This window comes from Oncorhynchus kisutch, linkage group LG12 (genome assembly GCF_002021735.2).
Source record: "Oncorhynchus kisutch isolate 150728-3 linkage group LG12, Okis_V2, whole genome shotgun sequence".
Taxonomy (NCBI): Eukaryota; Metazoa; Chordata; class Actinopteri; order Salmoniformes; family Salmonidae; genus Oncorhynchus; species Oncorhynchus kisutch.
Genome location: NC_034185.2, coordinates 11224877 through 11239496, shown reverse-complemented (window position 1 = coordinate 11239496; position 14620 = coordinate 11224877). Strand labels below are relative to the sequence as shown.

The 14620-nt window shown below is 41.3% G+C and overlaps 1 protein-coding gene across 21 annotated transcripts in view; it reads right to left on the bottom strand.

The window, feature by feature from the left end:
- LOC109901321 (MAP/microtubule affinity-regulating kinase 3) overlaps nucleotides 1-14268 on the bottom strand; it is a 105190-nt gene extending 90922 nt beyond the window's left edge. For 8 of the 21 annotated variants that reach the window (XM_031836868.1, XM_031836871.1, XM_031836870.1 and 5 more), the window contains exons 1-3: nucleotides 11348-11479; nucleotides 2269-2460; nucleotides 1721-1774 (exon numbers count right to left, since the gene is read on the bottom strand). In XM_031836868.1, the coding sequence (XP_031692728.1) occupies nucleotides 1721-1774; nucleotides 2269-2460; nucleotides 11348-11458 (357 nt within the window). In that variant the 5' untranslated portion in view covers nucleotides 11459-11479. Of the gene's footprint in view, nucleotides 1-1720; nucleotides 1775-2268; nucleotides 2461-11347; nucleotides 11491-13592 lie in introns of those variants that run through there. The other 13 variants (XM_031836864.1, XM_031836862.1, XM_031836880.1 and 10 more) reach the window with 7 other exon arrangements.
- Nucleotides 14269-14620: the final 352 nt, after the last annotated feature.

Sequence of the window (14620 nt, the reverse complement as noted above, 5' to 3'; positions counted from 1 at the left end):
GGGGGGGTTAGGTGAAATATAAATATGACATTACTAGTTGGCACGTGTCCTAATTTTAGGTTAGGGTTACTCTGCCACAAACATTATTGGTGGAAAAGGTTACGGCACTCAAAATGTTTTTTCAAATAAGAAGTCCAGAAAGACATCACCTCATTTGTTACCTTTAACTATATTTGGGCCAGCTGGCATGTTTAAGCGTCGGATCATTTCAGCTTTCATCAGAGCATAATAATAAACAGCCCATGAAGAAGACAGTTTGGATCCTGTGTGCTCCAGATCCTCTGTACTTCAACGGGTCAATAGCCCGTTCTTTTCCACACTTACAGCCCAGACCCCAGTTGCTGCATCTCTTTCCTTGTTGGCAGGGCCAGCGCTGTTCTTTCACCAGCCTCCCATTCTGAGATCTCCTCCGAGGGTATTATTAGCAGCCTCTGAAATCCAAGTCTGCTGAGGTTTCCTCTACCAGCCACCACTTTACCCCCTGCCTCCCACCATGCAGTGCAGTACAACCACTTAGACCTTTAAGGGGGTCTGGACTCTGCGCCTCAGCTCAAACTAATGCTGAGTCTGCTGTGAAGTTCGTCAGTTACACACACTGAAATTAAGCTAGTTGTGCTTCCAAGACACGTAGTGAAGCACCCAGAATCACAACATGTCAAAATCCCATGGGGGAATCGTATTAGTTAGCTATAATTGTGCATTTCGGTACAAAACTAGTTTCAAGGGCTACTTGATGAAGGGAAGTCCCATACACTCAAAGGCCATCTCCATCAAAATAAAAGACAGACTGCGGTTTGCAACTTCACATGGGGACAAAGATCGTACATTTTGGTCTGATGAAACAAAAATAGAACTGTTTGGCCATAATGACCATCGTTATGTTTGGAGGAAAAAGGGGGAGGCTTGCAAGCCGAAGAACAACATCCCAACCGTGACGCACGGGGGTGGCAGCATCATGTTTTGGGGATGCTTTGCTGCAGGAGGGACTGGTGCACTTCACAAACTAGATGGCATCATGAGGTAGGAAAATTATGTGGATATATTGAAGCAACATCTCAAGACATCAGTCAGCTTGGTCGCAAATGGGTCTTCCAAATGGACAACGACCCCAAGCATACTTCCAAAGTTGGGGCAAAATGGTTTAAGGACAACAAAGTCAAGGTATTGGAGTGGCCATCACAAAGCCTGGACCTCAAAACTATAGAAAATTTGTGGGCAGAACTGAAAAAGCGTGAGCAAGCAAGAAGGCCTACAAACCCGACTCAGTTACACCAGCTCTGTCAGGAGGAATAATTCACGCAACTTATTGTGGGAAGCTTGTGGGAGGCTACCTGAAACAATTGACCCAAGTTAAAAAATTCAAAAGGCAATGCTACCAAATAGTAATTGAGTCTATGTAAACTTCTTTCCCACTGGGAATGTGATGAAAGAAATAAAAGCTGAAATAAATCACTCTACACTATTGCTCTGACATTTCACATTCTTAAAATAAAGTGGTGATCCTGACTGACCCAAGACAGGGAATTTTAATAGGATTAATTGTCAGAAACTGTGAAAAACTGAGTTTAAATGTTTTTGACTAAGGTGTATGTAAACTTCTGACTTCAACTGTACACTGCAGTGGAGGCCTAATGATATCCCAGTCCTCTACAACCAGAGAATGCACATGGAAAAGGATGTGCAGTGTCCAATAGGGAGACAAGACAGGTTTTTCTTTTACCTTTTGAAGGCTGGTAGGATTCAGCTGTGTCTTGTCGATGATTTTGATGGCAACCTGTCAAGAGAGAGTAAAGGGGGGAGAAGAAAAAAAATCACTTCACATAGGAATTGGCATGCCTATCGGCTGGCCACTCAATAATAACAAACTTGTTTCTCAGATTGCCAAGGTGCCATTTTAGAGTGTGTAAAGCACTGCCGCCTCTAGGAGAACTGAGGGCTGGAGGGGGTCTCAATACAATTTGCCTCTAGCTTGTTGCTTCAGTAAGTTTAGTACATTTAATACAATTTCCCCAACTTGCATTTTGTTTGTTTCGCCAACAAACAAAATGCAATTACAGTGACTACTGTTACGATTGGTGCAGAGTGTTGCCCCTTGACTTGTCAAGTACAGCAAGGGTGAGGTGGCTGGTATCAGCTAAATCTACTAACCAACATTGTACTCATATATATATATTTTTTTTTTAAGCAAACAATTATTGCAATCTATTCTACTTTAGTGTATTCTACCCTAGCCAAACAAATGAGAAAATGTTCCTGCTGCTGTCTCACCTCTCGGCCCGTGAGGATGTGACGCGCCAGCTTGACCTTGGCAAAGTTGCCCTTTCCGATGGTTTTGAGCAGCCGGTAGTTGCCAATGTGCGGCTGCTCGTCGGCGCACGAGGCAATGGAGTTCCGGCAGCGGGCGCCTGAGCGGACGGGCCGCGTGGTGACCTCGTTGCGCCCATCGGTGTGCGAGGTGTGCTGTGGGGAGGAGATTAGAAGAAGGTCAAAAGTCATTTGAAGTTGCATGTCAGAGAATATCGACTAAACAGGACATTGATCTTATGTAGACACGCAGCAGCATGGCACCAAAAGCCAAAGCTAGAAAAGGTACCTTTCCTGAAGAATAATTGTGAGCTTGTTTCAGCAGTCTAAAAGTATGTTTTATGGTAGTGGAAGAAGCACACTAGCACAATAACTCGATTCTTGGGACATATAAAATTTATCTCACAACACGTGAAAAGCAAAGACTAGACAAATAATGAGGTAATCATTGATTTGAGTTTAATCCTGATTAAATGGAATCGGTTGAAACAAATTACAGGTTTATAAAATGTTCATGGAGCTACGGCCTTTCCTAAACTCTTTCCAAGAAAGAAGGAACAAGACCCTCTCTACTACTGGGATAACCAATGTTCCTGGCCTGGAGGGCATTGATCAGAGCTCAACTTGTCAATAGACATTAAAACAATCACCGGAGACTGGGGTTCAATCCCCGTGAGCAACCTTGCCAATTTCTCCCCCAACTTGCCATCTCATTTCCTAACTGTTTGAATAAAGTGTTCATCAAGCTGATGTTTTGGGGAGAAAAACAATTCCTGGTGGCATTATATCACCATTGGTAAAGATGGGAAAGGATACAAACGATTGGTGAATGTTTGACAAATGTTGTACAGCCATTAGCATGAGTTGCTGTTCTGAAGGGAATAAAGTCCTGGTCGTAAATAATGATATCAGCACTGCCTGGTAATAAGAGGGTATAGTAGAGATTGCTGAATGTTTGAACAACGCTGTAACGTCATTAGCATTAGGTGAAAAGATTGAGCAAAGCACTTGAGTGAGCGTGCGGCTGCACTCACAGAGAAACCTTCCAACAGTGTAATAACTCATCTGGAACAGACACTTATTTTAGAATGCAGACCTTGAACAGACTCAAAATAGCTTAAGAGCCAATGTCTTTAAAAATGGGACATTTTGGTTGTTAAAATTGACTGCATACATATATATTTCAGTAAAACATACAGTTGAAGTCAAAAGTTTACATTCACTTAGGTTGGAGTCATTAAAACTTGTTTTTCAACGTCTCCAAAAATTTCTTGTTAACAAACTATAGTTTTGGCAAGTCGGTTAGGACATCTACTTTGTGCATGACAAGTAATTTTTCCAACAATTGTTTACAGACAGATTATTTTACTGTATCACAGTTCCAGTGGGTCAGAGGTTTACATACACTAAGTTGACTGTGCCTTTAAACAGCCTGGAAAATTCCAGAAAAGTATGTCATGGCTTTAGAAGCTTCTGATAGGCTAATTGACATCATTTGAGTCAATTGGAGGTGTATCTCTGGATGTATTTCAAGGCCTACCTTCAAACTCAGTGCCTCTTTGCTTGACATCATTGCTTGACATCAAAATCCAAAGAAATCAGCCAAGACCTCAGAAAATAAATGGTACACCTCCACAAGTCTGGTTCATCCTTGGGAGCAATTTCCAAATGCCTGAAGGTACCACGTTCATCTGTACAAACAATATTACGCAAGTATAAACACCATGGGACCACGCAGCAATCATTCAGCTCAGGAAGGAGACACGTCCTGTCTCCTAGAGATGAATGTACTTTGTTGCGAAAAGTGCAAATCAATCCCAGAACAACTGCAAAGGATCTTGTGAAGATGCTGGAGGAAACAGGTACAAAAGTATCTATATCCACAGTAAAACAAGTCTGTCGTTCTGCCCCTGAACAGGCAGTTAACTCACTGTTCCTAGGCCGTCATTGAAAATAAGATTTTGTTCCTAACTGACTTGCCTAGTTAAATAAAATAAATAAAATAAATTTAAAATGGGGACAAAGATCATACTTTTTGGAGAAATGTCCTCTGGTCTGATGAAACAAAAAAATAGAACTGTTTGGCCATAATGACCATCGTTATGTTGAGGAAAAAAGGGGAGGCTTGCAAGCCGAAGAACACCATTCCAACCGTGAAGCACGGGGGTGGCAACATCATGTTGTGGGGGTGCTTTGCTGCAGGAGGGACTGGTGCACTTCACAAACTAGATGGCATCATGAGGTAGGAAAATGATGTGGATATATTGAAGCAACATCTCAAGACATCAGTTAAAGTTAAAGCTTGGTCGCAAATGGGTATTCCAAATGGACAACGACCCCAAGCATTCTTCCAAAGTTGTTGCAAAATGGCTTAACTACTACAAAGTCAAGGTATTGGAGTGGCCATCACAAAGCCCTGACCTCAATCCTATAGGGAATTTGTGGGCAGAACTGAAAAAGCATGAGCAAGCAAGGAGGCCTACAAACCTGACTCAGTTACACCAGCTCTGTCAGGAGGAATGGGCCAAAATTCACTCAACTTATTGTGGGAAGCTTGTGGAAGGCTACCCGAAACATTTGACCGAAGTTAAGCAATTCTAAGGCAATGCTACCAAATACTAATTGAGTGTATGTAAACTTCTTTCCCACTGGGAATGTGATGAAAGAAATAAAAGCTGAAATAAATAATTCTCACTACTATTATTCTGACATTTCACATTCTTAAAATCAAGTGGGGATCCTAACTGACCCAAGACAGGGAATTGTTACTAGGATTAAAGGAATTGTGAAAAACTGAGTTTAAATGTATTTGGCTCAGGTGTTTGTAAACTTCCGACTTCAACAGTGAGATATATATATTTTAAGACCAGGTTAAAATACTGTATATTGAAGTAAGGAATGTATAGATGTGGATACCCATACCATCACCCAACAACATTCTCAGAATCAATTCCCTTTTCACAGCAATCAATCCAGGTATACATTGTCTTTCAAATGAGTTGTATCTTCACATACGCTCGATATCAATTCATTTATAGACTAACTGACTAACTACTGTGAGGTTTTGCACTGCTATCAACTGATAAGGTCCGAATACAAAGATAAGCTCCAAACACAATGAATGTAAGATTGAGCCTCACTGTGAGGTTTAATTTTTATCAGAAAGCCCTACTCACAGTTGAATCAACTAGTGCACTCTGAATAACTTCGGAATGGCTTAGTGTAAAAATAAGTTTAATAAAATACAAATAACACTTCAATAAATTTAATAATGAGATTTGCCAAAAAAAAGGGTTACTACGTTCTATGGAAAACCACACATGTTGTATTAATGACAAGCAATTAGGGCTGTCCCAACAAACAAACAAATCCTGGTCGATCGAGAGTTCTGTTCTTTAAACTAAATTGATTGGTAGAAATGTTTAAATGTGTATTTTTCCATATATAGACATATCCTATGTATTTGAATCAAATATATGCAATATACTTGTCCGATGCGTTAAGCGCTCTGTTTGATGAAATAGTTAATACACACAAATGATTAGAGGGAGTCTAAACCGCAATTGATTTGATTGTGCCGGGAAGGACTTAAACTTGCTGTGATTTGTAAAAATAAAATTAATAAATTACAGCGAGTGACTGTGTGACTAGCACACACCGTCTCGCTCTTCTTCCTGCTGCAGCAACCACCACAAAACATCAGTGTTTATTGCGCTGTCCGTGTTGCTGAAGCTGCAACATAATTACAGCCATTTCTGACTGAAAAGTTGTTACAGAAATCCCTCACTTGTTTCGGAAAAAAATTCCCTATTCCCTCAACCCTTGCTCTCTTTACATGACACATGTATCCATCGCATGCAAGTGACCAATAGGGCCTGACCTATAGCATAATCACATCAATAAATTGAACATATTCCAAATGCCTTAACACGTGACAGCAAATTGGATGCAGAGGATGTGACAAATTAACTTGAAACGGGGGAATGTTTTCTGGTTGCTCAGGAGGTAAAGGGAAGTCAGATGTGTGTAATACATTTCACTAGTTGTGGAAAATACTGGGCGATCAAGAAAAAAAACAGTAAGTAGCAAGCGCTGCGTGGATATTGTGTTTGTCAAACAGGTGCTGTTAAATTTCAATATAATTTCTGACCGTTTGGAACAATGTAAACAACACTAAATAAATTAAAAGCGTACTAGAGAGTCAATTTAAAAACAAAAGTTTTACATTTTTGTAAAGCCTTTATCACAGCAAAGACTAAAAACATTTGTGAATGCAATTGCCGAAATGGAACGATTTATTTATTGTTTACGCTAATTATTTAAGGCTTGCTGTGTTATTTTAAAACTAAAATGCTTGACTGCATTTCAAATGATGAATGACTCGTATGCTGTGTGATGACATGAACGAATGAATGATACAGTAGCCTATATAAATATTGAAAAATAAGCCAAAGTAAGTTACGGTATTATGACTAAACAGCATACGCTCTTAGGCCTACAGCTCGATGGTAGTTACACAAGGCTGCTAAGTTAACTAATGTTAATGACATTACTTATTAGAATGATGATAGCAATAATAACAATAAGAAGGAGATCAAGAATAAGAATAAGATCAAGAATAAGGAGGGTTATTTGTATTAAAAATATTATTTGACAATTCGGAACAGCATGAATAACATAAATAACACTAAATAAATAATACTAATGAAAGAAAATAAGTGTAAAGCTTGTATTACAGCATAGCAAAGATTAAAAACATGTTTATCCGACATGAGTTGCGTGAGGCATGCTGCTCACAGTATCAGTAGACTATTAAACAAACACTCAAGCAACAGAAGCAGGATCTGTCTTATGTAGATATACAGTGCATTCGGAAAGTGTTCAAACCCCTTGACTTAACCACAATTTTTTATGTTATAGCCTTATTCTAAAATTGATTTAAATTGTTTTTTTCTTCCCCTCATCAATCTACACACAATAACAAAGGAAGAAGTTTTTTTTTTTTTTTTGTGCAAATGTTAAAAAATAATGATATCACATTTACATAAGTATTCAGACACTTTACTCAGTACTTTGTTGAAGCACCTTTGGCAGCTATTACAGCCTAGAGTCTTCTTGGGTATGACGCTAAAAGCTTGGCACACCTGTATTTGGGGGGGTTATACTGATTCTTCTCTGCAGATCCTCTCAAGAGCCTCACTGCACAGCTATTTTCAGGTCTCGCCAGAGATGTTCGATCTGGTTCAAGTCCGGGCTCTGGCTGGGCCACTCAAGGACATTCAGAGACTTGGCTATGCGTTTAGGCTCGTTGTCCTGTTGGAAGGTGAACCTTTGCGCCAGTCTTAGGTTCTGAGCACTCTGGAGCAGGTTATCATCAAGGATCTATCTTTCCCTCGATCCTGACTAGTCTCCCAGTCCCTACCACCCCTCGATCCTGACTAGTCTCCCAGTCCCTACCACCGAAAAACAACCCCACAGCATGATGCTGCCACCACCATTCTTCACCGTGGGGATGGTGCCAAGTTTCTTCCAGAAGGTGACGCTTGGCATTCAGGCTAAAGAGTTCAATCTTGGTTTCATCAGACCAGAGAATCTTGTTTCTCATGGTCTGAGAGTCTTTAGGTGCCTTTTGACAAACTCATAGTGGCTACCGTCTGGCCACTCTACCATAAAGGCCTGATTGGTGGAGTTCTACAGAGATGGTTGTCCTTCTGGAAGGTTCTCCCATCTTCACAGAGGAACTGTAGAGCTCTGTTCACCTCCCTGACCAAGGCCCTTCTCCCACGATTGTCTTGTTGGTACCAAACCTTCTATTTAAGAATGATGGAGGCTACTGTGTTCTTGAGGACCTTGAATGCTGCAGACATTTTTTGGTACCCTTCCCCAGATCTGTGCCTCGACACCATTCTGTCTGAGCTCTACGGAAAATTCCTTCGACCTCATGGCTTGGTTTTTTCTCTGACATGCACTGTCAACTGTCGGACCATATTTAGACAGGTGTGTGCCTTTCCAAATCATGCCATTCAATTGAATTTACCACAGGTGGACTCCAAGTTGTAGAAACATGATCAATGGATGATCAATGGAAACAGGATGCACCTGAGCTCAATTGGTGTCTCATAGCAAAGTGTCTGAATAATTATTTAAATAAGATATTTCTGTTTTTTTATACATTTGCAAAATTTTCAAAAAACCTGTTTTTGCTTCATTTTTATAGGGTATGGTGTGTAGATAGTTTTTATTCATTTTAGAATGAGGCTGTAACGTAACAAAATGTATAAAAAGTGAAGGGGTCTGAATACTTTCTGAAGGCACTGTAGATGGATGATTTATAAAAGACAGGCACATTTAACAGTTATAGACATAATTAAGTTTGGGTTTCCTCACTTTTCTTAGACAATTAAGGCAAGGGCTGTTTTCTCTTCTCTTAACTCCACTGCTGCCGCCGCCACATTGGTCTCAACACCAATATGCTGGTTAACCTGGCTATTATGCACATAGCAACATGGTCCAGGAAAAGTCGCCAATTCAACAGAGCACGGATGTTTCAGAACCGTGACCACTATCAAATGCGGGAGAAAGAGCATTTTGATATCAAATATTTTTATTAGTGTTGCACCATTGTCCTTAACCTTATACAATTTCAGCAGCACATGCTTTAGAGTGATGGACTGTGCCACCCCCACAGCCTTCATAATGGATTAGTCCACTCAGACAGGCGCGAATCAGACAGGTGTCTTGTACACCATGAATAATATTACATTTTTTTGCTACTGCTCAACTAAAGAAATCTCAGTCGACCAACAGCCTATCGACCAAACAATCGACCATTTTCCTAAATGAGGTCAGCCCTACAAAACAATAAAAGGGAAGAGGTTAATGACCTTAATAGCAATAGTGGGTGTATGGTGAGAGGAGGGTTGGTAGTGGAGTGGTATCTATCCAACATCGATGTCCTAGCCCGGCAAAGTATCCATCAGCCCGAAGGGCTGTGACGCAGGTCCAGTTAGCCAAATGGGGCACAGCTGTACTATCCTGACAAGCACTTATCTCAAGTCAACCAAAACCAAGCACCTTTCTCAACCTCAACGTCCGTCAACAGTTAATGGATTCTTGCAGGGTAACTATATACGTATGTACCTAAACACGTACATACGTATATAGAAACCATCGCAATTGTCTAAAGGGCCTTTACAACTGTGCCAAAATTTTAGACACATTGCTGGGATGTTACCACAACGCTGTGAAAACACCCCCTTAGTTTGTGGTGTCTTCGTTACAGTGAGCACTTTCTATTTGTCTATACCCAAGAGTTTCATAAGACACAGTGACTGTTCAAAAAGAAGTAGAACCCTGTTGATGGAGGAGCATTTTTTGCTACTGGAGTGCACAGCAAATTCTGTTTCTACAACTACCGTGTTTAACTATTTACTTGTTTTTACCCCTCCCCCCTTCACAGATTAGCTTAAGTGCAAATGACACCAACAAACTGGTCTACCTTTTATAGAAGCTAGTTCCAAAAGCCCTGAAGCTCAAACTGACAGAAAATGTGATTATTCTAACCTTTCAAAAGACCATCCAAAAGGCAACTATGAAATATAATTCTACAATGTGCAGTACAATGAGACCATAACAATAGACCTCTATGGAATACGGCCCTAAGAATCGAAGCGTCCTAATTTCTAGGACCATTACAGCGATGTAAACCCAGTATAGAGATGGATACAGTAGCAAACTTGAAAAATATGCTGATCCTCTTTGATAGCGTCAGAAGGACCATCTGTGGGTTTATCACCCTGCCAAACCATCTCACAGTTCCAAGTCTAAACAGTAAAGCACAGACAATGACACTTACTGTATTTCATCAGCGTGCCGCCTACAGCTGTTACTGTATTTCATCAGCGTGCCGCCTACAGCTGTTACTGTATTTCATCAGCGTGCCGCCTACAGCTGTTACTGTATTTCATCTGCGTGCCGCCTACAGCTGTTACTGTATTTCATCAGCGTGCCGCCTACAGCCGTTACTGTATTTCATCAGCGTGCCGCCTACAGCCGTTACTGTATTTCATCAGCGTGCCGCCTACAGCCGTTACTGTATTTCATCAGCGTGCCGCCTACAGCCGTTACTGTATTTCATCAGCGTGCCGCCTACAGCCGTTACTGTATTTCATCAGCGTGCCGCCTACAGCCGTTACTGTATTTCATCAGCGTGCCGCCTACAGCCGTTACTGTATTTCATCAGCGTGCCGCCTACAGCCGTTACTGTATTTCATCAGCGTGCCGCCTACAGCCGTTACTGTATTTCATCAGCGTGCCGCCTACAGCTGTTACTGTATTTCATCAGCGTGCCGTCTATTGCTGAATCAACAACGTGTCCCAAAATAACAGACCAAGGTTGCAATCGTAGAGTGTCAAAGACTTGGTCAGGGATGGAATCGTATTGTGTCAAGTAATGGCTCCATTCAATTCATGTCGTCATGAGTCAGACATAGCCTAATTATGTGCCGTGTGATCAAGGGGACTAATTTAAAATCACCACAGGGACAATTTATCAACCTAGACTTGAAAGTGACAAGTCTGAGTAGCAAAATACAGGTTTTTGAAATCGTCTGTCTCTGTTGGTTGCTTACTCTCTAAAAGTGAGAGAGTAGGACCATTTACCATAAACGTGTCATCAAGGTCAGCATACAGTGGCCACTACGGGAAAAACATTCCTAAGCCTTGTGACCTCTCGACACAAATTACTGATAAGGCACAATGGAGGTCTTTATAAATAGGACGCACACAAATTCACAAAAAAAAGCCCATTTGCACACATAATTCGTATGTCTCCAAACACCAAAACCTTACGGCAAAACTAGTACGAACTCTGAGACACTTAAATAGCCCTATTGATACTTTTGCAATCGAGTTCAACTGAATAACTACGTTATCTTCGCCTAGAAAGTCTCTCTCGCGTAGTACTGTGGCGCATATTGAAAACTTCAAAATACCCCCCCCCCAAAAAAAAATGGGTCACTTCAAGAAGAAAACAAATACTTACTATGGTGATGCGGTGCCTTTTTACAGAGTGTGAGCCCTTCATCCTAGCATTGGTGATCTGAATGGCATCGGAGCAGGCTGCCTGTCCGGTTTTGTGCTGGTGACAGTTCATTGATCCAAATTGTGCTCACTGATGCTCAGAGGCGTGTGAACACATTTTGGGCACCTGTCGCTCAACTCCAAGGGGGTGGGCGCACAGAGCTTGTCCTAATTATAGTGTGTGCTGGTTGACCTATATACCCCAGAATGCCATGCCAACCAGTAACACATCAGGCATCTTTGTAATGTAAAGATTACACCTTGCGCCAGCAGGTAAACTCACCTGTAGTTTCCCCATGCTTAAAAGTTATAAATTATGTGATGTGTATAAATGATGACAGGTGTGTGTCTTTCCAAATCATGTCCAATCAATTGAATTTACCACAACTGAATTTACTCCCATCAAGTTGTAGAGACACCTGAAGGATAATCAATGCAAACAGGATGCACCTGAGCTCAATTACGAGCCTCATAGCAAAGGGTTTGAATACTTATGTAAATATGGTATGTTTGTTTTTTATGAATTTGCTCAAATTTATAAAAACCTGTTTTTGCTTTGTCAATCTGGGGTATTGTGATGTCATTATTGGGTATTGTTAGTAGATTGCTGCCGATTTTTTTATTTATTTAATCAATTTTAGAATAAGGCTGTAACGTAACAACATTTGGAAAAATTCAAGGGGTCTGAATACCCTTTCTAGGGAGTTTTTCCTAGCCACCGTGCTTCTACACCTGCATTGCTTGCTGTTTGGGGTTTTAGGCTGGGTTTCTGTACAGCACTTTGAGATATCAGCTGATGTACGAAGGGCTATATAAATAAATTTGATTTTGATTTGAATACTTTCCGAGCGCACTGTATATTAGAGCTTTCTGGCCTGACTGGTGTCGCATTCAAAACAACGGAGAACTTAATCTTGGAAATCTGACTTCAGTGTGTTCAAGACACCTGGAAACTTTAGAGAGAAAAAAAGCTTCTACTGGAAAAATCCGAAATTCCAAGATGGAAACGGGCATCTTCCTAGAGCTCCAACGATGAGACCGTCTACGGGGATGCGGTCAGAGACCTGGCAGTGTGGTGCTAGGACAGCAACCTCTCCCTCAATGTCAGCAAGACAAGGAGCTGATCATGGACTACAGGTAACAGAGGGCAGAGCTGTTGTGGAGCAGGTTGAGAGCTTCAAGTTCCTCGGTGTCCACATTACTAAGGAACTATCATGGTCCACAACACACCAACACAGTCGTAAAGAGGGCACGACAATGCCTCTTCCTCCTCAGGAGGCTGAAAAGATTTGGCATGGGCCCTCAGATCTTCAAAACGTTCTACAGCTGCACCATTGAGAGCATCTTGACTGGCTGCATCATCTTGGTATAGCAACTGCTTGGCATCCGACCACAAGGCACTGCAGAGGGTACTGCGTATGGCCCAGTACATCACTGGGGTCGAGCTCCCTGCCTTCCAAGACCTCTACATCAGGAGATGTAAGAGAAAGGTTCTAGATATTTTTTGAAAGACTCCAAACTCCCAAATCATTGACTGTTCTCTCTGCTATCACTCGGCAAGCAATTCCGATGCACCAAGTCAGGAACCAACAGGACCTTAAACAGCTTCTACCCCCAAGCTATATGACTACTAAAAAGTGAAATAAATAGTTAACTAATAGCTACCCAGAATATCTGCATGACCCCTTTTGCACTAACTCTTGACTCATCACATACACTGCTGTTACTATTTATTATCTATCCTGTTGCATAGTCATTTTATCCCTACCTATATGTATATACTCGATCTACCTCAATCACCTCGTACCCCTGCACATCGACTCGGTACTGGTACCCCGTGTATATAGATAGACAAGTTATCATTAATTCATTGTGTTATTTTTTATTATTTCTGGTGTTATTATTTTTCTACCATTTCACTTTTTTCCCTTTCTGCATTGTTTGGGTGGGCCGGTAAGCAAGCATTTCGCTGTTGTTTACGAAACATTTGACAAATAATAATTGATTTGACTTTCCGACCTGAAGTTCACTGACGTCATGTTTTGACCTCTTTTTTTTCTCAATTCCCAGTTGTCTTGAAAGTACCATAACATGTAGACTATGACACCTAAATTGGCACAAACATAATTCTTACAAAGTTGGTCAATGTCAATTTTAGAGCTGAAAGGAGTAACGTTAAAGCCTAATTTACTTGAACAAATACTTACATTTTCAGTATCACGCTCATTGACAGTAGGTAGTGGCGTTCTGGTTGACATGTTAATGTCTTGTTCCACGAAGTGGTTCGGCGTTCTGGGTCTCCTTTTTTATTTTGTTGCACCTTAGCCCAACAGGAGGAAAGCAGGTCTACAAATGCTACTGAAGAACATGGATTTAACGTAACGCCGAAATTCCAGCAAACACACGCTGGAAGATGTCTAGACCACAGATTAATTAGGTAAATTGTCGAACCGCATTACTGTACAGAGGTGGGACAGATTGCGAAAAACACAACAACCCACAAAAGGTTGTCCAACAACAAACCATAACCCCGAGCTCCAAAATGTTCCAATTCGTTTTCAGGGAACTAAAACTGAATAAACTGTATTCCAATAGTTCACGGGCTCTCTACAAATGCACAGAATGTCTAGTCAAGGAAAAAGGGGAGGGGAAGGGGTGTTAACGTAAAACCGGTCTCAGAATTTGCAGCCAGTTTTGGCGGCTTGGGTTACTATTGATTTTCAGCTTCCGACGCGCGCTGCCCCGTTTTCCAACGGTGCTGGTACCCCGAAAGACCCAAGTTCGGTTAAAGTCCTCCCCATCCCAAAAGTAAGGGTAGTTTTCTTGATTGCTATATCCAAGATGGCCGCCTGCTAACTGGAGAGTGCCAAACCAAACCCAATGCGTTGAGAGGAAGTGAGGAAAGACAGGGCTTTAAAGCTTATTGGAGCTTCGGTTGGGGCAGAGCTGTTTGTTGTTGCTAGGGTGATTACTGGAGAGAAAAATCTACCTGCTGCACAATACATTAAATACCCCTGCCTACCGTGCCTAGAGGCATTTAGGTTGCCCCTACTGTCCCGTGCATGTGAAACAACTGAAAGCACAGATTGATTTGACTGTTTTTATGTTTAGTGCCACTCCATCTCTCTGATTCTGAACTCCCAAATCTATTATCCTAAAATAAAAACTTTTTTTTGTTGAAACAACTAAAAAACACTTTCAGTTAATTGCTTGCAGGATGAAGATTGGGGGTCTA